The sequence below is a fragment of the Abramis brama genome, assembly GCF_963993115.1.
Source record: "Abramis brama genome assembly, chromosome: 2".
NCBI classification, from domain to species: Eukaryota; Metazoa; Chordata; class Actinopteri; order Cypriniformes; family Leuciscidae; genus Abramis; species Abramis brama.
In genome coordinates this window covers 15,446,985-15,469,306 of record NC_139964.1, presented here as the reverse complement: position 1 = coordinate 15,469,306, position 22,322 = coordinate 15,446,985, and the positions used below count along the sequence as shown (strand labels likewise).

Sequence of the window (22,322 nt, the reverse complement as noted above, 5' to 3'; positions counted from 1 at the left end):
AGTGTGAGTTAGAGGAGGAAGAGTATGAGTATAAGAGGAGGAAAAGTGTGTATTAGAGGAGGAAGAGTGTGAGTATAAGAGGAGGAAGAGTGTGTGTTAGAGGAGGAAGAGTATGAGTTAGAGGAAGAGTGTGAGTATAAGAGGAGGAAGAGTGTGAGTATAAGAGGACGAGTGTGAGTATAAGAGGAGGAAGAGTGTGAGTTAGAGGAGGAAGAGTATGTGTTAGAGGAGGAAGAGTGTGTGTATTAGAGGAGGAAGAGTGTGAGTTAGAGGAAGAGTGTGAGTAAGAGGAGGAAGAGTGTGTGATAGAGGAGGAAGAGTATGTGTTAGAGGAGGAAGAGTGTGTATAAGAGGAGGAAGAGTGTGTGTGTAAGAGGAGGAAGAGTGTGAGTTAGAGGAGGAAGAGTATGAGTTAGAGGAGGAAGAGTGTGAGTAAGAGGAAGAGTGTGAGTATAAGAGGAGGAAGAGTGTATATAAGAGGAAGAGTGTGAGTATAAGAGGAGGAAGAGTGTGAGTAAGAGGAGAAAGAGTATGAGTATAAGAGGAGGAAGAGTGTGTATAAGAGGAGGAAGAGTGTGTATAAGAGGAGGAAGAGTGTGTATAAGAGGAGGAAGAGTGTGAGTAAGAGGAGGAAGAGTGTGTGTATAAGAGGAGGAAGAGTGTGTGTAAGATGAGGAAGAGTGTGTGTATAAGAGGAGGAAGAGTATGAGTATAAGAGGAGGAAGAGTATGAGTATAAGAGGAGGAAGAGTGTGAGTAAGAGGAGGAAGAGTATGTGTATAAGAGGAGGAAGAGTATGAGTATAAGAGGAGGAAGAGTGTGAGTAAGAGGAGGAAGAGTGTGTGTATAAGAGGAGGAAGAGTGTGAATAAGAGGAGGAAGAGTGTGAGTAAGAGGAGGAAGAGTGTGTGTATAAGGGGAGGAAGAGTGTATGTATAAGAAGAGGAAGAGTGTGAGTATAAGAGGAGGAAGAGTGTGAGTTAGAGGAGGAAGAGTGTGAGTATAAGAGGAGGAAGAGTGTGAGTTGGAGGAGGAAGAGTGTGTGTATAAGGGGAGGAAGAGTGTATGTATGTGTGTATAAGAGGAGGAAGAGTGTGAGTTAGAGGAGGAATAGTGTGAGTATAAGAGGAGGAAGAGGAAGAGTGTGTGAAAGAGGTGATGAACGAGGAGGAAGAGGAAGAGGAAGGTGTGGAGAATGTTGTCAAGGCTGGATCTGCTTCAGGGTTTTTCTCTTCTCCTGCAGAGATGATATTCTCCGGCCGGACCGACATGAAGACGTGAAGCTGAAGCAGAATAAATCTCTCTCACTGACCTTGATTCTGCAGTTGCTCAACTCTTCTGACTGTACTTTACAGTAACATGCTTTTCATTTACAGTGTTTTACTGTAACCTTTTGGGCTTCTGCAGTTGGTCACTGTATTTCACAGTATGCAAATGCTGAATATACAGACATTCCATACTATACAATATTCAGTACAATACTATACAGTACTTGCAGTGCATACAGTATTTATTCACTCACCACTGTCAGGTGTCAGTACTACTTTATTATGAAATTGCAAATTTTGTTTACTTTGTTACAATAAATAAATACATATTTCTCCTGTAACTGCATGCTCTGGATTCTGTGTTCTCCATTCTTCATGTAGTGTCTAACGAATGATCTGTAGTGTTTCTAATATTGACTGATGTGTGTAAGATCTGAAAGCATTGTTTGATTTTGCCAGAAGAGTCAGAGATTCTCTGAATGAGTTTTGAACATTTGCTTTTGTGTTTAAGGTTTTGAGAAAGTGAGTGATGGTTTCAAGAAATGTGTTTTAGCAATTCAGAAAAACTGTAATTGTGCAGCTTGTTGTTTTTGGCTGATTTCTTGGTTCTCTCTTCACTCCTCTGTCTTAAAGTAATTCACACTGAGATTATTTATTCACATTTATCTTATATTTACTGTAATGAGTCGCTGTTTTCAAATAGTAATAAAGTATTGTCATGTTTTCATGGCCCAATATAACAGATAAAACAACATTTACAGTTTGATGAATTCTGTGTTTCAGGGGTTTCTAGTGAGGATATGAGTGTGAGTTACAGTCCTTTACACATCTGTGCACTAAAGGACTCAACAGTGATAATGAGATGCACTTATAAATACCCTACTGGACATCAGATCATGAAAGTGTTCTGGACCAAAACACATGAAAAGGGTGATGAGTCTCCAAATCTGTCTAATGACACTGAATACAGTCAGAGGCTTCAGTATCTGGGAGATAAACGGAAGAACTGCAACATCAGACTGAGTCATGTGACACTGAAAGATTCACACGAGTACTATTTCAGATTCATCACTGATAAAGACAAATATATTGGTTATCCAGGAGTGAATCTTACTGTCACAGGTGACTTTGATGAGGTTTATCTCTTCTTCTGTGCATTACGTTGAATAATAATCAGTGTATGACAGCAGCACTAGATATAATGTGTGTGTTGTGTTCAGATCTTCAGGTGGAGTCTCCTGAGAGAGTGACAGAGGGAGATTCAGTCACTCTGAGATGTAAAAGCAGCTGCGCTCTGACTGACAGAGCAACATTCATCTGGTACAGAAACTCACAGCCATTAACTGAGAGAAGAGACAGAAACAATGAACTCCTGCTGCAGTCAGTCAGAAGAGAGGATTCAGGCAGATATAGCTGTGCTGTAGACGGACACACTCACATCTCTCCTGCTGTTCAGCTCAATGTCATGTGTGAGTACAGATTGACTTTCTCTCTTTAACCCTCATGCACTTTAGATTTCTTGTCCAGGTCAAACTGACCGTAATTGTAAATTCCCCAAAAATCACACTATGAAAAAAAAAAAAATCAGGTACAAATAATGAACTTTTAATAATACCTTTCAAACATTACAAACACTAAATATCTGCATTTATGGTTTATAAAAACATTACAGGAAGGTTTTATGCCTTCCTGTAGCTCAAACAGTAGAGCGTTGGTGCTAACAACGCCAAGGTCATGGGTTCGATTCCCAGGGGAAGCAAGAACTGACAAAAAAAAATGTAAAAAATGTGTACCTTGAATGCAATGTAAGTCGCTTTGGATAAAAGCGTCTGCCAAATGCATAAATGTAAATGTAAATGTAAAAAAGTTTTTAACCACTAAGACTGCCCCTCCCCAACACTCGTGGGACACTTGCCATTATACATTTATAACAATAATATCTTAGTCTAACTGAAGTAATCTTGACAAACTATATAGCATTTGAAAGTGTTCAGACTGTAGTTTTCATATTTGGCGACTGATTTTCAAAAGATGTGGTGTCGAATTATAACACATGCTCTGATTCTTTATGTATCTTTTTATATGTTTTAGAGATTGAATTAAAATCAAATATTAACATTACTTCCCAAACAAGATCCATATATGGAAATCGGAGCACTGCATGAAAAGTGGGATTTTCGTCCTTGTAAACGGCTGGAAATCTCCATAATTTTCGGCAGTTAACGACAATTTACAGCCTGTGAACACGTTCGTCTGTGCCACATATTGACGGAAACGAACCATGACGTATGTGGAGAGCTCGCGGAGGTGCTAATGGCTCAAATTTGCCTATGAATAGCAGCGCCCGCGCCTTGCCAGAGAATGGCTTGAATTTCCTCACTCAGTATTGGTTGAAACCACATTTAAACAAAAATCACTCGTGATTGGTTGGCAGATCTGTTACTATTGGTGACCCTGGGTCATTATAAATTTAAACCCCACCCCAAAATTATAATAATTATATATATATATATATATATATATATATATATGCATGTATGATGTCATGTTGTATATTCATGTCATTGTTATCCTATGGACTACACTATTACCATCATCAAGGACATGAATGAATTTATTGAGGAAAGGAAAATTTGCCAGGGACGTGCTGTTTATTCAAAGAAAGAGCTTTATTAGCACAAACACACAACTAATATCATATATGTACAAAGCATAGGAGATTTGCCCACACAACAAATGGGAAGCTCATGAGAAGCACAAAATCCTACAGCACCGTGAAGTGTGTGTTTTCTGCTTCAGAGCTGCAGGTAACTAGCGGCATTCAATTCAATTCAATTCAATTCAATTAACTTTATTGATCCCACAAGGGGCAATTGATTAAGAGCAGCATGTAAATAACAATAAATAATACAAATCACACGCATTATTCACACAAGTAACAAAGTCCATCAGTCCATCACACACACACACACACACACATAACGTACAGCAGTACACAGTATTCATCAGCATGTGCAATTTTTCCCTTCTCCAGGAGCTCTATGCGGAATTTAAAAGTTTAATCGCATAAGGAATGAAAGATTTAGAATGGCGATTCGTCTTACATACCGGGAGCGCGTAACGACGCCCAGAAGGCAGCAGAGAGAATTCACCTGCCAAAGCATGACCTGGAGCAGCCAGGATGCTCTTTGCCTTCCGCAGTATTTGCTGGTTACAAAAGACATTTAAGTCTCTCTGTTTTACGCCGATAATTTTAGAGCAAATCTTTACAATGTTATACAGGCTATTCCTGTCTTTGGTGCTCAAATTATGAAACCAGCAGATAAAAGAAAAATTTAAAAGACTCTCAATAAAAGACTGATAAAATCTGCACAGAATGACCGGCGAGACGGAGAAAGTATTTAATTTACGAAGAAGGTGAATTCTCTGTTGCCCTTTCTTTGCAATGATAGCGCTGTTAAGATCAAATCTAAGATGTTCATCAAAGACAGTGCCCAAGTATTTATATGAGGAGACAATTTCAACCTTTGCATTATGTATAGTGCTCTCAAAAACAGTATCTCGATTTCTCCTGAAGTCAATAATTATTTCTTTGGTTTTAGATACATTTAGTTCTAAACAATGGTTATCACACCATGAGATGAATTCATTTAAAGCATTTCCATGATCCGATACTGGACTTTGTAATAGTGACAGCAACACAGTGTCGTCGGAAAATTTAACCAGGTAGCTGTTCTCCTGGGTACTTCTACAATCATTTGTGTACATAATAAAAAAAAGGGGTGAAAGGACACACCCTTGAGGTAGTCCTGTAGAGAGCAGTAAGGGATCTGATAGATTGCCATTTACTGCTACCCTCTGTTCTCTGGCGGTTAAAAAATCTAAAATCCATAAAACAAGTTGATGAGGCAGGTTGAAATCACTTAACAACTTGTTAATTAAAATATATGGTTGTACTGAATTAAAAGCTGATGAAAAATCTGCAAACAGAAGCCTTGCATGTGATTTTGGTTTATCTAAGTGCTTGTATATGCTGTTCAAGATAAACAGCTTTGCGTCTTCCACTCCCCTCCCTGTTTGATAAGCGAATTGCAGGGGATCTAATCTCTCCTCTATAGATGTTTGCACTAAATGTTTAATAATTTTTTCAAATACCTTCATAATTAACGAAGTTAAGGCAACAGGCCTAAAATCGTTTAGTGTCCCTGGTTTGCTAATCTTTTTAGGAACTGGAATCACTATGGATGATTTCCAAAGAGTGGGAACCACACTACACTTCAGTGACATCTGAAAGATGTGCTGGAATACGCTGCTCAGTTGATCAGCACAATAGCGCAGTGTCCGCCCGCAAAGCAAATCAGGGCCAGGTGCCTTCCTTATATTTACTCTCTTCAGATGGTCCCTAACGCATTCTTGACTGATAGTGATCTCATTTTGAGACAATATTGTTTCTCCTATACAAGTAACGTTTCTAGAAGGGTCATTTTTTTTCGAAACGAGAATAAAAAGTATTAAAAGCGTTCGGGAGATTAGCATCACTTGTCCCCATAATTGTTATAGGTTTCCTACTGTCTCCATTTCCCTGGGTGACTGAGGACATTTCTTTAATTCCCCTCCAAGCTGCCCGAAGGTCTCCACTACTATACTTGTGCTCTATCTTATCCTTATACGCCCTTTTTGCTTTCCTTATCCCATTCCTTACTTCTCTATTAATTTCTTTCTTTTCCTGGCTACTCCCTGTATAAAAAATATGTTTCTTTTTATTTAGAATGCTCTTTAATTCTTTAGTAACCCATGGTTTATTGTTAGGGAATATTGTTATATTTTTACATGGGATATTACTGTCTACACAGAAAGATATATAAGATGTCACAGTTTGTGTTAGTTCATTTAGATCATTGCAGGAGCTGTAAAACACGTCCCAGTCTGTACATTCAAAACATGCCTGTAAGCTGGCAATGCTATTTTCTGTCCAGCATTTCACTGTTTTTACAGTCTTCTCCTGTCGCTTGCAGATGGGACTATAAGTAGGTATCAGGAGGACACTATTATGGTACGATGCGCCAAAAGCAGACTTGGGCATAGATTTAAAAGCGCCAGGTACTGAGCCTAGGCACAGGTCAAGAGTAGTGTTGTTCTTAGTTGTTGCGCAGGTGATATACTGCTCGTAAGTTTTTAGTGTCTTGTGAATCTGACAATGGTTAAACTCTCCCATAATAAATTTAGGAGCATCGGGTGATATCGCATCGAGTCTGTTAGTCACTTCTGAGATTAAGTGAGCGGCTATGGAGGCGTTTGCGCGCGGGTGTATATACACCAGGGTTAAGAAAAGCTGGGGAAACTCCCTTGGAAGATAAAAGGGGCGAAGAGAGATAGAGAGTAGCTCGAGATCCGGAGTACAAATTTCCTCTCGAACAGTAACGGTGTTACAATACCTCTCGAATTCTGTCTGAATTCGGTCCATTTTGCAGACGTCTGTGGTGCGTTGCCCTGTACTTTGGAGTCGCCTCTAATCTCGACTGCAGCGTGGCACAGAGCTCGGTGAGCTCCTGGCTGCGAAAGGACGGAGGTCGCACAATCCATCCAGACACCCCGCCGACGATGCCGTCGTCCTCATCAGACATCAGGTCTATGGTAGCGCACTTCCAAAGGCCCACCTCATCCTCAGCTAGCACACTCTGTCTCGCTTCTAGCAGCTGTAAAAACCAAGACAATCAGTACTGCGCAATGCACTGCGTATGGACAACACACATCTATTAATGCACATGAAAAATAGTCACATTGACCAAAAACAAATCTAATCTAATCTAATAAATCTTTCCCTCTTTCTTCTCGCTTTGTACCCGAAGCTCCTGCGCACTGTCGCGTAATATGTCTTACAAGGCACATGGAAAACAATTAAATGAGAGTGATATTAATAAGAACAACATAAGTCACAGTAAAATTAAACAATAAAGGAGAAAAGATTCACACCGGAAGCAAACTATGCTTTTTGAAATTGGGGTTTTATTCTGACTGCTGTTTAAAATAAGTGACAGCGGTCAATGGAAACAGATAAAAGTCTGATTAAGAAAAAAGTTTGCCTTGTTTGAAGAGATTTCACAAGAAAAAAATAGATTTCACTAGTTAAAAAACAAACAAACAAAAAAACCAAGAAATTGTAGAAACAGTTTACAGTAAATTTGAAGATGACATATAATCAAATGTCACAAAAAGTTTAACCAGTGGATCAACTGAAATACAGTGTAATGCACTGCAACAGGTCAGATTTAAATCGATTTCTCCAAACCAAAATATGTTAAATACGATAACACAAACTGGAATACGGCAGTGGCTGAGGTAACTTAGGCCTAAGTTAGAAGAGAAATAAAAGCACTTCAACAAAGCCACAACCCACGTTTAATCATGCAGAACCAGAAATATGCATTAAACCATAAAGTTATATTGTATAATCACAGCATATAGATTAAACTCATTAACAGATTTATCAAATAAACATGCCATCAGTAATTTACCCCATAAACCATGAAACGTACATATACCCAATCCTTTACCGATCACCACGAGGTTCACTCGTCACACATAATAAATCTCTAAATCTATATATAAAAAAAAGTACACATCAAATGTTCTTTTAACTTCGCTTCACAACTTATTTGTGCATATTAAAGATATTGGAGTAATATTTACCAAGAAAGAAGAACGTATAACACAGAATCCGATCGATGCACCACATGGAGCTCTCCTGAACAGTGAAAAAATGGCTTCTCTGGTCGCGCGCACGCGTCCAGCACAAGTGAATAGTATCGCGAGAAGAGAGGGATTTCTTAAAGGGGCCACAAACATTTTTAATGCAAAATAGAAACGAGGTATATTTACACTACTACTAGGCCAGAATAGTAAAAAAGTTACTTACACACAATGTCGTCATTATCAGCATCATGTCAATTGATCTAAGTAAGTAAAAATATATGCACAGAATTGAGAAAATAGTATTTATAGAGATAAATTGTTGCCTATCACAGGGCAAACATGTGAATGTTCACGGTACATTTTATGCAAACAACTCTAATCGTAGTTGTAACTCTATATGTACAGTAGGCATAATTCTTGTCATTGCGTATGTGTATGGAGCATGAGTCAAATACAATCTTCTGTTCGTGAACAGTTGTATTATGCACAGTGGTTGAGCTCTAGGAGATTGTGATGCTGTTTGCATGGAATGCACATTTTACCTTTGTGGCAAAGCCTGATTGAAATTAATTGTTGAAATAAATGGTTTTGTGTCTTTTTTACATAACATTGGCTATTGCTAATGACACATAGTAACTAATCTAGCTACTTTCATTAAATATACCAATTTAAGCTAAAATTTAAGAGTCTATAATTAGGCTATGAGCCTGATCTATTTATACCAGAGATTTTCTTAGAATGAAGTAAATACCTTTTACAAAAATGTTACCTGGGGTAAAACTCCCCCTGCCCTGATTTGCATTTGTATAGCTCACAGTGTAGCTGCCTGGTTTAAGAAAGGTTGAACTCGTTTACTGATGATTCCCACACACTTTATTTGAATGTCCGTCATCACAGATTCGATCACCGTTGGACACCATGACTCGTTGAGAATCAACGTAAAAGCTTGTACAAAAGAAAACAAAATACCAAAATGAATAAACCTTGAAATAGACATACATCAAAACCACATAAGTAAAGATTAATGACTTAAACATACCTAAACATTATACAAAACAACCAACAATTAATTTTAATACAAAGAAAATAAATCAAAACAAAACAAAGATAGCAGGAAGTCTATAACCGTACCTTGTTCTCCATTTAAACCAGGAGCTAAATCCTTTTAAACTCCTTGCAAACCGTAATCCTTTAATACCACAACCATGTACGTTTGGGTCTCGTTCCATACTGAAATGTTTGGACCATATGCGCATTATATCCGCTCACGCGGGCGAACGTCAAAATAAAAGACCTCTGTTACCATAACACAAATGAAACCCAATAAAAAATAATAATAAAATAATTAGATAGCCTACCATACAAAAAATAAATAATAAATAAATTTAAGGACTATATCATTTACATTTCAAAACAGACAATATACAGTCATTAACACACAGCATTTTCATTTACATGTTAAAGCCTCCCCTAGAATTAGGGGGAGGGGGGTCATGGGGGGACAACTGCCAAGCAAGGTCCACGTCAATTTCCGACAATTCACGTCAGTTTTCGGTGTTGCCTGCAAATTGCCGTGTGCAGTCGTAAACCTGAACTTCCACGACAATCTACAGTGCCGCTTACTGACGAAAATCCCACTTTTCATGCAGTGAGAGTCCTTATATGGTCACCAGAGGAGTGTGGATTCGTCTAGTGGAAAAGTTTGTTTTTCAAATATAAAACTTGTTGAAATGTTTTCAGTGTGAGCATCAGTTATTTTTGAACACTTTCATCTCGTTTTAACAAAACCGTGATAATATTGATAATCACGATAATTTTGGTCACTATTATTGTGATATGAACTTGCAAAGATCGGGCCTTAAAGAAAATCCCGAGCTTTCCAATCGTTCGGGATACGAAAATACAATCTTTACGAGATGACTTGAACGCACAACAACGAGTAGGCACGCTTTCCCAGTGTTATCCAATATCCTTCCTCACTATGTGGGAACAAGTAGGAACAGCAGTGATTGACTTCTCTGTGTAAAGCCCTGTCCTTCTCCAAGGGTGGGGGGGATCAGGCGGTTTACACGAGGCGCTGGAAGACAGTGTTTGTGGCGTATTTCTTAGGGATCCCAATTCATCAATCACTGACGTAACTGTTACGATCAGCTCGTTTCAAGCCAAAACACAAAAGAGGGATCAAGCAGAAACGAAAAGTAATAATAATAATAAACAGAAGTCTAGGGATAAGGGCAAAAAAAAAAAGACAAACAACTATGACAAAATCTTGAGGCTACATGTGTAAGAAAACATAAGAAAGAGTCACTCATGAGGAGAGCTTCCCTACAGAGTGCCTGCCCCAAATAAGGCACAACACTCTTATATACTCTAACTAATTAGCAATTAGCATGAGGAAAGCCAATCAGGAACTCCCACGACCTGCACCAATAGAATCAGGAGACTCAGGGTCGTCACACCTCCCACTCAAAAAGAGGTTCTCAAAAAAAAAAAAGACAAAAGAGAGAGAGAAAAAAAATGGTACAAATGCAAAACAACCATTTAAATGTGACTGTACAATAACTTTAATACTCATCTCCATAAATCCCGCTCCATTTCGCTCCCGGAATCCTGGGCCCTAGGACATCAGAGAGAGAAAAAGGAGAAAGAAGAGAGAGAGAGAAGAAAAGATACCAGACACTACTGGGACAGCTTACATCCTTGAGAGAGCATCAGCAATTATGTTATCCTTGCCACGTATGTGTTTTAATCTGTAAGTGGAAAGGTTGTAGAATAAGGCTCCATCTCATAATTCTCTGATTCTTACCGCGCATTCGATCTAAGAAAGTCAACAGATTATGGTCAGTGTATACCGTAATAGGACCACAGACTGAGCTCAGATAGACCTCGAAATTTTGAACAGCTAAAATAAGGGCTAATGCCTCTTTTTCCACCGTAGAATACACTTGCTGGTGACGATTGAATTTTTTGGAAAAATAACCGACTGGATGTTCAATTCCATTAGAATCCTCTTGTAAAAGAACAGCGCCAGCACCATAAGCGCTAGCATCAACTGCAAGTAGAAAATGCTTCTCAAAATTAGGAGTAGCCAACACAGGAGCATTGGCCAATAAAGATTTGGCATTCTCAAAGTAACACTGACATTGCTCTGACTATGGTTGTTCAGATTCCGATACTAGTATCGGAAATGCCGCCGATACCAATAAAAATTCTAGCATCGGTATCGGCGAGTACATCTACCCATGTACCGATCTGATACCATTTTATTAAAGGGATACTTCACTTTAAAATGAAAATTCTGTCATCATTTACTCACCCTCAAGTTGTTTCAAACCTGTATGAATTTCTTTCTTCTGCTGCACAGAAAGATAGATATTTTGAAGAATGTCAGTAACCAAACAGTTAACTGGAACCATTGACTTCCATAGTAGGAAAAAAAAGTACTAGTCAATGGTTCCAGTTAACTGTTTGGTTACTGACAATCTTCAAAATATCTTCTTTTGTGTTCAGCAGAAGAAAGAAATTCATACAGGTTTGAAACAACTTGAGGGTGAGTAAATGATGACAGAATTTTCATTTTAAAGTGAAGTATCCCTTTAAACAATACCTAGTTATGCACGCTAGCTTTGCTTTACGCTGCAAATCAGAGACCAATTCTTCTTCACTGCTCTAAACAGTGGTTGCTTGTGGCAACACAGGAAGTTGTGCTGTTGCCACAAGCAACCACTGTTTAGAGCAGCGAAGAAGAAATGAAAACGCAAATTATCAAATGCAGGCGCGCGGCAAGCGCATAATAATGTAAGAGACGCTGGCGCCCAACATCAAATGGCAAACGTAATGAAAACGGAACAAAACTGCGCTACTCGTTATTTTGTGCTTCACGGACCATTAAACAGTTTGGAACAATGCAGCGTGAGCCGATCTTGATCAAGCTACACTGTTGTTACACAGCGCTAAGAGATCCAGTAAAGAAAGCATTTTGAATTCGCCACTGAAGTAACTTAATAACATCGCTGCGAGATCTAGTGAGAAACATTCACATTTCTCCGCTATTAACGGATTAAACAGCGCTGACGTGGAAACCAGGAACATTGTGCTTTCAAGTAACGTTACGTTGGTTTTATTTTGACATTGGTTTTATTTTGACATTATGAATAAAATTGCTGCCCTCAAATGTTAATCTGAAATAAAATAAACCTTTGTTTATAACTAGCCTACTACAATATTACATTTCATTTTTTTTATAAGGAGCTGTTTTTGTTTTATATGTCAATTATAGCTCCATCATTGCTCAAAGTAAAAAATTATCATACTTTATGATGTTAGTTTTAATAAAAAAAAAAAAATGTAAATCAAGGAAATTTCTCTGGCATTTCTTTCTTTTTGCTGTATTGAAAACGTACCGAACCGTGACACCAGTGTATGGTATCGAACCGAACCGTGAATTTTGTGGACTGTTACACCCCTATTATTCATATATCATTTTTTAGATTCCTAGATTTATTTGTTGCACTTTTTTTTACAGTTATATTGTAAAACTAAAATACCTTTTATAAAATAATTCTATCAATTCATACAGGGGTAGTATGAATTGCAGCTGTATAGATACACACCCAGGTATCGGATTAGTACTCGGTATCGGCCGATACCCTGAGTCCAGGTATTGGAATCGGTATCGGGAAGGAAAAAAGGGTATCGGAACATCTCTAGCTCTGACTATTGAAAGGGTCTCTTAGGGCTTAATAAATCAGTCAGAGGAGCAACTACATTTGCAAAATTATGACAAAAACCTCTGTAGTAACTAGGGATGTCCCGATCAGGTTTTTTTGCCCTCGAGTCCAAGTCCGAGTCATTTGATTTTGAGTATCTACCGATACCGAGTCCCGATCCGATACTTCTATAATACATAAAAAAAGAATAAAGAAGAGCAAAAAACAGATCCAGGATGTTCCTTATTTTTGATTTAATTCACCTTATTTTAACATTCAACAACTCAATAAATTCTTCACTTTTGGACTTTAGTGCAACAGTAAATATAAAAAAGTCTAATATATAAACAAATAGCACCTCAACTTAAAATACCCAGCAGGCATGTAAACAAATAAAAAATAAAAGTGTCACAGTGTTTGCAAAGCCAGTAATGTGCTTTTAGGAACTGCACTCGCCGGTTTCACACTGCACGCGTTAGCAGTGGCAAGTTGACATGCTTCATAGTGCAATGCATTCTGAGTGCATCATACGAAACTTATCCATGGCTCCCAGAATGCATTGCACCATTGAAGCATGTCACCATTGTTGAGATTCATATGCTGATTCTTGATGCCTGTGTGCGAGTAAAACTCACAGGAGCCCATAATATGTAAATGGTGTGTTAAAAATCGTTTGATGTTCTGATTAAATTCTATTATTTCCTTGCTGTAGAATCACAACAATAAAACAGAATTAATAACATACTACCCATATAAACCTCCCACATAATATCAATGAGTTAAGCCAATATATGATGATTATATTCTTATCATCAATCAGCTTACAGCATCTGATTATACTTTCTCTTGCTGTTCTCATCATAACAAACAGACACAGCTGCCTGAGAAAAACAAATGTTGAAAAGTCAAGAGCCCGACTAAAGCACACACTGATCGCCACAATGGTAACATCAAATCAAACTATTACTTTCAAATAAGTAATCAACATCTACATGTGGCAAAGTGGGCGTGGTTTGACTCAAATTGATGTAATTTCCGACTACGCCACCTGGGGAATTTCACCCCAAGAATTTAATATAATCTCTAAGCTAAGGCACGCACAGGTCCCAATCACCGTTGGAGTCAGAGACATAAGTAATCGTACAAAAGTATTTTATTTAAGCAACAGTCATCATTAAAAGAGGCATTGACCAGCAATCACACTCATCTCAATTGTAAGTTCAATCATTAGTGGCAAAGGAACCCAGGCTTACCAACGGGGGCAGTCTCAGAATATCACCCTTAATGGAAATCACTCAAATCACAGTGCCCACACACACACACACTAGCACACACACAGCGACCAAGGTCAGAGAAGACCACGACAAACAGTGAAGGATGCCACCACCAAAAGGTCACTCGTCTGCCCCCGGGTGCCCAGGTCCTGGCAACAACCAGAAAGAAAAAAACGTTAAGAGAGTAGAGATATGCATAAACAAAATAACAAAGTACTCAATGCAGTTCCGGGAAGGAACCAACTTCTCAGTTCCAATCGGATCGTCACAAATTAAGATAAAAAATAACAAAAGGAAACATACTCAATTTAAATAAATTATTAAATAAATTGGCAATATAGGTCAACTGTAAAAAATGGTTAGATACAACCAATATTCAATAATCACAATAAATGAATTGAAACCAAAATACAAATTCAAAAATACCCAACCATTAAAATCAAAGTAGTAAACAAAAATAAAGAAAACAAAAACAACTCAAAACATATGACTTAGACACAGCTTAGGAAGCACAAAAGAGATGAAAATCCGTTAAGAACATCTCAGTCTCATGAAAACAGGTAAAAAATCGTTGAGAGCGTCTCATAGAAACAGAATCCGATGGAAACAGAACAGCAACTATGATGTGAGACGGAGCGTCGAAGCGAACAGCAACTCTATGATGAAGCACGGAACATTGGAGTGAACAGCAACTCTATGATGAAGCACGGAGCGTCGGAGCGACCAGCATCTCTGTGATGAGGCACAGAGCTTATAACAATTAACCAGAACGCCACCATTGCTCTTGTCCCGCGCCTATAAGCAAAACAGAAAGTGTTACACTGCCATTCATTCTCCCTATGGCTTCCGGCTCGAGCAAACATACTCACAATAACAGATGCTGCACTGGGATTAATATCCCGAATTCCTAGCGATGCATGGAGCCAGATCTCATCGGCAGAGAGCGCGGATGAACTTTAGACTACATAAAGCATACAGATTAGTACCCACTCGATTAAAACCCACAGGAATCTCGTTACACAAATGTCATCATACATGTTTTCCTTACCGCATCAAATGTTTACATTTGATCCTCCAGCACAAGCAGCAGGGCGCGTAGGTGACGTCACGGCCCCGAAAAGTGACGCACGCCTACGACTGGCAGCCCGTGGTCTTATACACCCATGGTCCCAGCCCATTGGCCGAACCTCAAATTAAAAAATTAGGAGGGGTAACAACCCATCCTGCCACATACACCTCTTCTTAATTCTTAATACGAACTTCTGTAGATGTCTGACATAAATAAAGTCAGTCTGGTTAGTAATAAGTGAAGCTGGTAATGCTGTTTGTGGAGTTGTTTAATCAGATCTTGAGAGATTTAATGTATTTTATCTTCAGTTGATTTCATCCAAGGTTGTGGCTGGAAGTAGTTCTTGTGTTTCTCTTTCCTTCAGTGATTATGCTTGTTAACAGCAGGTGTTCTTCACTAATACAAAATCATTATTCAATCACTTAATTATCTCATTACCTCCAACACTGATTAAGTGTTGCATTAAACAGCCTGTAGTGTGCACACTAAGCAGTGTTCATTTCATCTGGGCAAATCCATGTGGGGCCTACATGGAAACTGGGTGCAAAACTGGCTGGGTCCCAGTTAGATAGCCCAGGTCAGACCCATTTGGGCCCCACATGGCTCTGCTGGCTGGGTAGTAGTAACCCACCATCCAGAGAAAGCTGGAAGACAGTGTTTGTGGCCTATTTCTTAGGGATCCCAATTCATCAGTCACTGACGTAACTCATAGTGATGACTGAATGGGAACGTCTAGGTTACTAATGTAACCCCTGTTCCCTGAAGTAGGGAAGGGAGAAGTTACGTCCCTTTGCCACAATCCCTGTGTTCACCGCTGAGCAACGAGCACCACTACAGGGGGTGGAACTGAGACACGAGGAAAGGAAACGAGGATACACAAATAAGAAATGAGAAGCGCTATATTTGTATATTGGAATATTCTTGATCACTGGAGCGTCACTTCAAAGCGTCAACAGCAGCGATCAAGGGATCTGCCCTTATGTTGTTAAAGTTTGGTTATTTAAGAAATTCATACATAATAAAGATAAAGCAAGATGTCCTGTTGATATATGTTTGATATATAATTTATATAAACTGCAAAGGTAAAGCATAAATAAAAATGATTGTGCATGTGAAGGGAATTGAGAGAATTGAGATGTCCTTCAAGATGCTGAGTTTGATCAGTTTCTGGGTCACAGGCTCCCACATAGCAACATTGTGTCGGCCCAGATCCGGCCCACATCTGGCACACGTGGAAAGATGATCTGGCCCACATGCAGCGTGGAATTACGGCACTTGGGTGGGCCACTCCTGTTTGCCAGGTCTGGGCCACAAGCAGGCCATAGCAATGCCACATCTCAGCCAAGAGCAAAGAAATAAACCAGAACTGGACCTTATCTGAGCCACAAAATCTGTGTATATTAAATATGAAGTCATCTCAGCCTGTTAACAAAAAGAATCACTGAAAGAAAGAAGAGAACAGAAAAAAGAGACGAGCAGAAGCACAAGAACTACAACTGACTTCAGCCACAGCCTCAGATGAAATCAACTGAAGAGAAAAAGAAGACATTAAATCTGTGAAGATCTCAGCAGAGGAGGATTAAACAACTCCACAAACAGCATTACCAGCTTCACTTATTACTAACCAGACTGACTTTATTTCTGTCAGACGTCTACAAAAGTTTTTATTGAGAATTAACAGAGGTTTAACTCTGGTTCATTTGAAGTCACCATAACAGTGAATAGTGTTTCCATTAGTTGGGCTCTTAACTCGTATTATATCTTGTATTTTTTTTGGCTGCTGTGACAGTGTGTTTGTCAAACACATTTGCAGCAGCAAAGAAAGCTAAAGTGAAACGAGATCAGGTGATGATGGTTTTATAATCATCATGAAATAGACTGTTTCACTGAGGTAATTTGAAGCTAACAATTGTGTTGTACCATTAATATATTCTCATCACAAACCCTGTGTTACTGCAGCGTGAGGTCCAGCAATATTATAACAATCAGTTAGAAGATTTTAACAAACATGAGCACAAAAAATTACTGTTTGATGACAAACACAGACATCAATAATCAACGTATGAATCTCAACAATGGTGACAATCTAAAGTACCTTGCTGCAATGCATGCTGGGTACCAGCATAGTACAAAACTCCCAGCATGCATTGCAACATGAATAAATTATGCAGCTGAATTGTCCTATTATTTTAATTCTAAATATGTGCTTTTATTTTTTGCTGTTGTTTTTTTGTGACATTTAGTAGCTTTTCAGTGATGTTATGAATTAATCTGTTTATCTAAAATATATATATATATATTGTCACCCTTGTTGAGATTCATGTGCTGATTTTTGATATCTCTGTGTGTCACCGTGGATTCATTTTTCATGTTCGTTAAAATCTTCTAACTGATTGTTATAATATTGCTGGACCTCACGCTGCAGTAACACAGGGTTTGTGATGAGAATATATTACTGGTACAACACAATTGTTAGATTCAAATTACCTCAGTGAAACAGTCTATTTCATGATGATTATAAAACCATCATCACCTGATCTCGTTTCACTTTAGCTTTCTTTGCTGCTGCAAATGTGTTTGACAAACACACTGTCACAGCAGCCAAAAAAGACAAAAGATATAATACGAGTTAAGAGCCCAACTAATGGAAACACTATTCACTGTTATGGTGACTTCAAATGAACCAGAGTTAAACCTCTGTTAATTCTCAATAAAAACTTTTGTAGACGTCTGCCAGAAATAAAGTCAGTCTGGTTAGTAATAAGTGAAGCTGGTAATGCTGTTTGTGGAGTTGTTTAATCCTCCTCTGCTGAGATCTTCACAGATTTAATGTCTTCTTTTCTCTTCAGTTGATTTCATCTGAGGCTGTGGCTGAAGTCAGTTGTAGTTCTTGTGTTTCTGCTCGTCTCTTTTTTCTGTTCTCTTCTTTCTTTCAGTGATTCTTTTTGTTAACAGGCTGAGATGACTTCATATTTAATATACACAGATTTTGTGGCTCAGATAAGGTCCAGTTCTGGTTTATTTCTTTGCTCTTGGCTGAGATGTGGCATTGCTATGGCCTGCTTGTGGCCCAGACCTGGCAAACAGGAGTGGCCCACCCAAGTGCCGTAATTCCACGCTGCATGTGGGCCAGATCATCTTTCCACGTGTGCCAGATGTGGGCCGGATCTGGGCCGACACAATGTTGCTATGTGGGCTGGAGGACGGAGGAGCGAGGAAAAGAGGAAGCATCAATTTGAATATTGAGAAGCACTCATAAACTTTCCCGCGATTCCAACGTCTTCATTTTCTTTCCTTGCAACCTTCCCTCACACCCTACAGGGGGATGTGTTTTAGCCTTAAACAGTGAAAAATTAAACTGGGATGTTTGCTGAAATTGTCCAATAATAACCAACTGCAGCCTTTCCTAGAACATTTTCCGCCAGCCGTCTCTGATAAATACTTTTACCTGACATCTGTAGATCCTCCAGTGAAACCTGTGATCTCCATCAGTCCATCTGGTGTAATAGTGGAGGGAGATTCAGTGACTCTGAACTGCATCAGTGACTCAAACCCTCCTGCAGAAATCAGCTGGATTAAAGGAGGAACGATTGTAGGATCTGGAAGAATCTTCAGCATCTCAAATATCAGCTCTGATGACAGTGGAGAATACAAGTGCAAGTCCATCAATGAACATGGAGAGAAATACTCTGATACTGTGACTTTAAACGTCATGTGTGAGTTAATGATGGTTCAGTAACTGTGACATTAAATCCTCAAAACATCTGTGATGTTAAGTTTAATATGATTGTTAATGATATCAGTATTTCTCTGTGTTAGATCCTCCCAGGAGCGTCTCAGTGTCCATCAGTCCATCTGGTGTAATAATGGAGGGAGATTCAGTGACTCTGAACTGCATCAGTAACTCAAACCCTCCTGCAGAAATCAGCTGGATTAAAGGAGGAACGATTGTAGGATCTGGAAGAATCTACAGCATCTCAAAGATCAACTCTGATGACAGTGGAGAATACAAGTGCAAGTCCATCAATAAACATGGAGAGAAATACTCAGATGCTGTGACTTTAAACATCATGTGTGAGTTTTATGAATCACATTTTCATTTTTCATACCTTCTACTTGACACAGATCCTCCAATAAATCCTGTGATTGCATCAGTCCATCTGGGGAAATAATGGAGGGTGATTCATAAGTCTGATGTCAAATTTAATTTGATTGTTAATGTTTTTTTCTTTTTTTTTTCTGTATTAGATCCTCCCAGGAGCGTCTCAGTGTCCATCAGTCCATCTGGTGTAATAGTGGAGGGAGATTCAGTGACTCTGAACTGCATCAGTGACTCAAACCCTCCTGCTCTGAACTTCAGCTGGATTAAAGGAGGAACGATTGTAGGATCTGGAAGAATCTTCAGCATCTCAAAGATCAGCTCTAATGACAGTGGAGAATACAAGTGCAAGTCCATCAATGAACATGGAGAGAAATACTCTGATACTGTGACTTTGTGTGTCATGTGTGAGTTTTATGAATCATATTCTGTATTTTAACCACATACTCCTGCTTACTTTCTTATCTGTCAGAATATTTTGTCTGATCTAGTCCTGTTAAACATTGGTGTGTGTTTGTCTGTATTTCAGCAGTCAGATGTTTCTCGTCTGTAACTGTCGGTGTTGGTGTTGGTGTCTGTGTTTTACTCGGTGGAGCATCAGGGGCTTTTGTGATGTACATTTGGTAAGAAGTTCATTTAAAAAATCTACTTCTGTATATATTAAGAATTACTGTATTACATTTAGGTTAAGTGTTACATTTAAAGCGGTAGTGTGTAAGCTTTGCCTCTTTGTCGCCATCTCTGTTTGAATCCTGAAATTGCAGTTATTTGCGGCGTTAAATGTGTTGTTTATTCATCTTTCTCTGACAGTCTTACTAAAAGGATGAACAGAAGATCTGCTATGAAGGAGGTGAGATGATCTCAATTATTCACAGTGTTTTCCTGCATGCAGAGATGTTTCCTACAGCCGCTATGAGCCGTACACAGATATTAAGAGTATAAGACACACGAGTCTCGTGTCCAAACACCCAATTCTTCAGTTCTAGATCCAGTAAAACTAATTTCCATCAAGATCCTCTAAACATTAGTCAGCATTTAAAACATGAACTCACAATGTGTGTGTCCTTCTGTCTCTCCTGTAGATCTCTGATCCCAATGAAGACACATATACAGCTCTTGAGCTCAAGTCCATGACCTCTGACCTGTACGACACACTCACAGTAAGTGAGACGTCAAAGTCAGATACTCCATCACTGATGATCACATGACCGATCTCTCGCTCTCTTTCACACAGACCGTTGATCGCAGACCTCCTGAAGACTCTTGATCCTCAGAGCTTTTCTAAACATGAGAATCCATCAGTAAGTGTCAGAACCTGCAGCTCTTCTCAATATAATCAATAAAACTCTCTTCAGTATAGTGTGATTGTTTTATGTATCTTGTGAAAGGTTTTATAATGTTGTTGATGAACTTCAGTCAGTCTTTCTTCATCTTATTGTTTGTTCAGATCAACAGGAAGATTCTGCAGTGAGAGGCGGAGCACAAATGAACCAATCCTGAGCTCTGTGGGCGGAGCCACTGATGATTGACAGGGATCATCAGTGATGAGTCACAAAAGATTAATTTCTGTATAGTTTAAGAAATATGATGTAACAGTGGAATTAAATGAAAGTTAAAAGCTGGTGAATTGTTATTGTCAAAATATACGTTAAAATTAAGTCAAAACACCTAAAGTGATGTTCAGTTGTGGCAAACAATCTACGCTTTCTCATTGTACAATATTTTCCAGCTTTTAAATCATAATTGATCATTTTATTCTGATAATGGAATTCATTCACAATGGAAAATGTTTCTTTTTTTTTTGCTCTCAAAGTGCTCAATATAATCAGCTTCTGTTATTCTGTCTTTTGTGTTCCTGTAACTCTTGCTTTAAATGTTTTTAAGTTTTTAAGTTGTATTTGTGATCATCTCATATATACTTGTAGAAACCTGAAGGGCTCATAGATCCTGCAGTATTGATATATATATATTGATTTTCACAAGCTACTTATTTGGTATTAATTCCATTACAAAATATCAATATTAAAATTGTTAATGACAAAACATGGGTTTCTGCATCACTTTTATTTGTTTTCAATACTTTTTTCATGTTTGCTCCAAAACACCCCTGACATTTAGCTGGAGTTTGTTGGTGTGATATGCCTTCAAGTCTTTTTTTTTTTTTTTCTAAAATCACATACCAATTTAAGAAATAACTGGTTTTGACATTGGCATTGTTAAACCTGTAACAAAAAGTATATATATAATAATATAATATTATATATTTATTACATGGCTTGGTTGAATTCTAATGTAGAATGTGGTCTGTTATTTCTTGATAATAGACGCTGCGAAGTATAATACACCGTTGCCATGAAAAACAGAGCGTTGCTATGGACGCGGAACGGACTATTTTCTTTAGCGGAAGCAATACAATCATTTTTAAATCAATAAACTCCTTTTTAAATCAATAATTTGTGTCAAATTATTGATTTATTTGGTAGGTAGCCATGTAATAAGCGGTATAATGTAGAGCGAGGCGGTTGCTATAGCGAATACAACCCCTTCAGGCTGATTCAAGACAAGCTTCACGTCGGGGTCCTAATCAGTCTGTCGGGGTTGTATTCGCTATAACAACCGAACTCGCTCTACATTATCCCTTACATAAAGCGGGGGAAATAAGTATTGAACACGTCATCATTTTTCTCAGTAAATATATTTCCAAAGGTGCTATTGACATGAAATTTTCACCAGGGGCCTGTACCATGATGGTAGCTGAACAAACTCGGGGTTACAGGATTAGTTGACAAAACCAAACCGATGCAATCAGGCTTTATTGGTACCATGATGCAGCTCATCAACTTTCTCTGTCAACTCAGGCTTTGATCCTCAAGCTATGATTACTCCACGCGCGCGTGCACATAAAAGAGTGACGTCGACACTGAACAACCAATCGCGGGTAGAGCGAGAGCGATATATTTTTCCGCACATACACAGTCTCCCACACAGAGGTCAGTATGCAGCAGACAGAACACCAAACATAACCTGCTTTACAACAGTTATGCTTTACATTGGCCTATTTTTATTTATTAGGGTGGAGGAAGTGATGAAGACACTCTGTCTGTGTGTTCTCAGACAGTTGCTGAGGTGAATGCACTGGGCTTTTTATTATTGCAAACATTTGAATGTGTGGCATAAAAAAGGGACTGGCCCTTACACATTTTACACTCAAC

General features: G+C 38.6%; 1 protein-coding gene and 1 long non-coding RNA gene across 2 annotated transcripts; one reads left to right on the top strand and one right to left on the bottom strand.

Annotated features, from left to right (window-relative positions):
- Window positions 1–2,123: 2,123 nt before the first annotated feature.
- On the top strand, window positions 2,124–21,149 carry LOC311077946 (cell adhesion molecule CEACAM6-like; the record flags this gene model as incomplete). The annotated part of the gene is made up of 8 exons (XM_084106592.1): window positions 2,124–2,388; window positions 2,487–2,735; window positions 18,473–18,727; window positions 19,640–19,733; window positions 19,921–19,960; window positions 20,193–20,270; window positions 20,345–20,411; window positions 20,558–21,149. The coding sequence occupies 7 exons, from the start codon at window positions 2,124–2,126 to the stop codon at window positions 20,375–20,377; spliced, it is 1,014 nt and encodes a 337-aa protein (XP_083962718.1). The 3' UTR covers window positions 20,378–20,411; window positions 20,558–21,149.
- Window positions 13,792–15,118, bottom strand: LOC311077778. Its single transcript, XR_014604987.1, has 3 exons — window positions 14,991–15,118; window positions 14,812–14,903; window positions 13,792–14,737 (listed from the first exon to the last, which is right to left on the bottom strand). It is a non-coding gene; the product is annotated as an uncharacterized lncRNA (long non-coding RNA).
- Window positions 21,150–22,322: the final 1,173 nt, after the last annotated feature.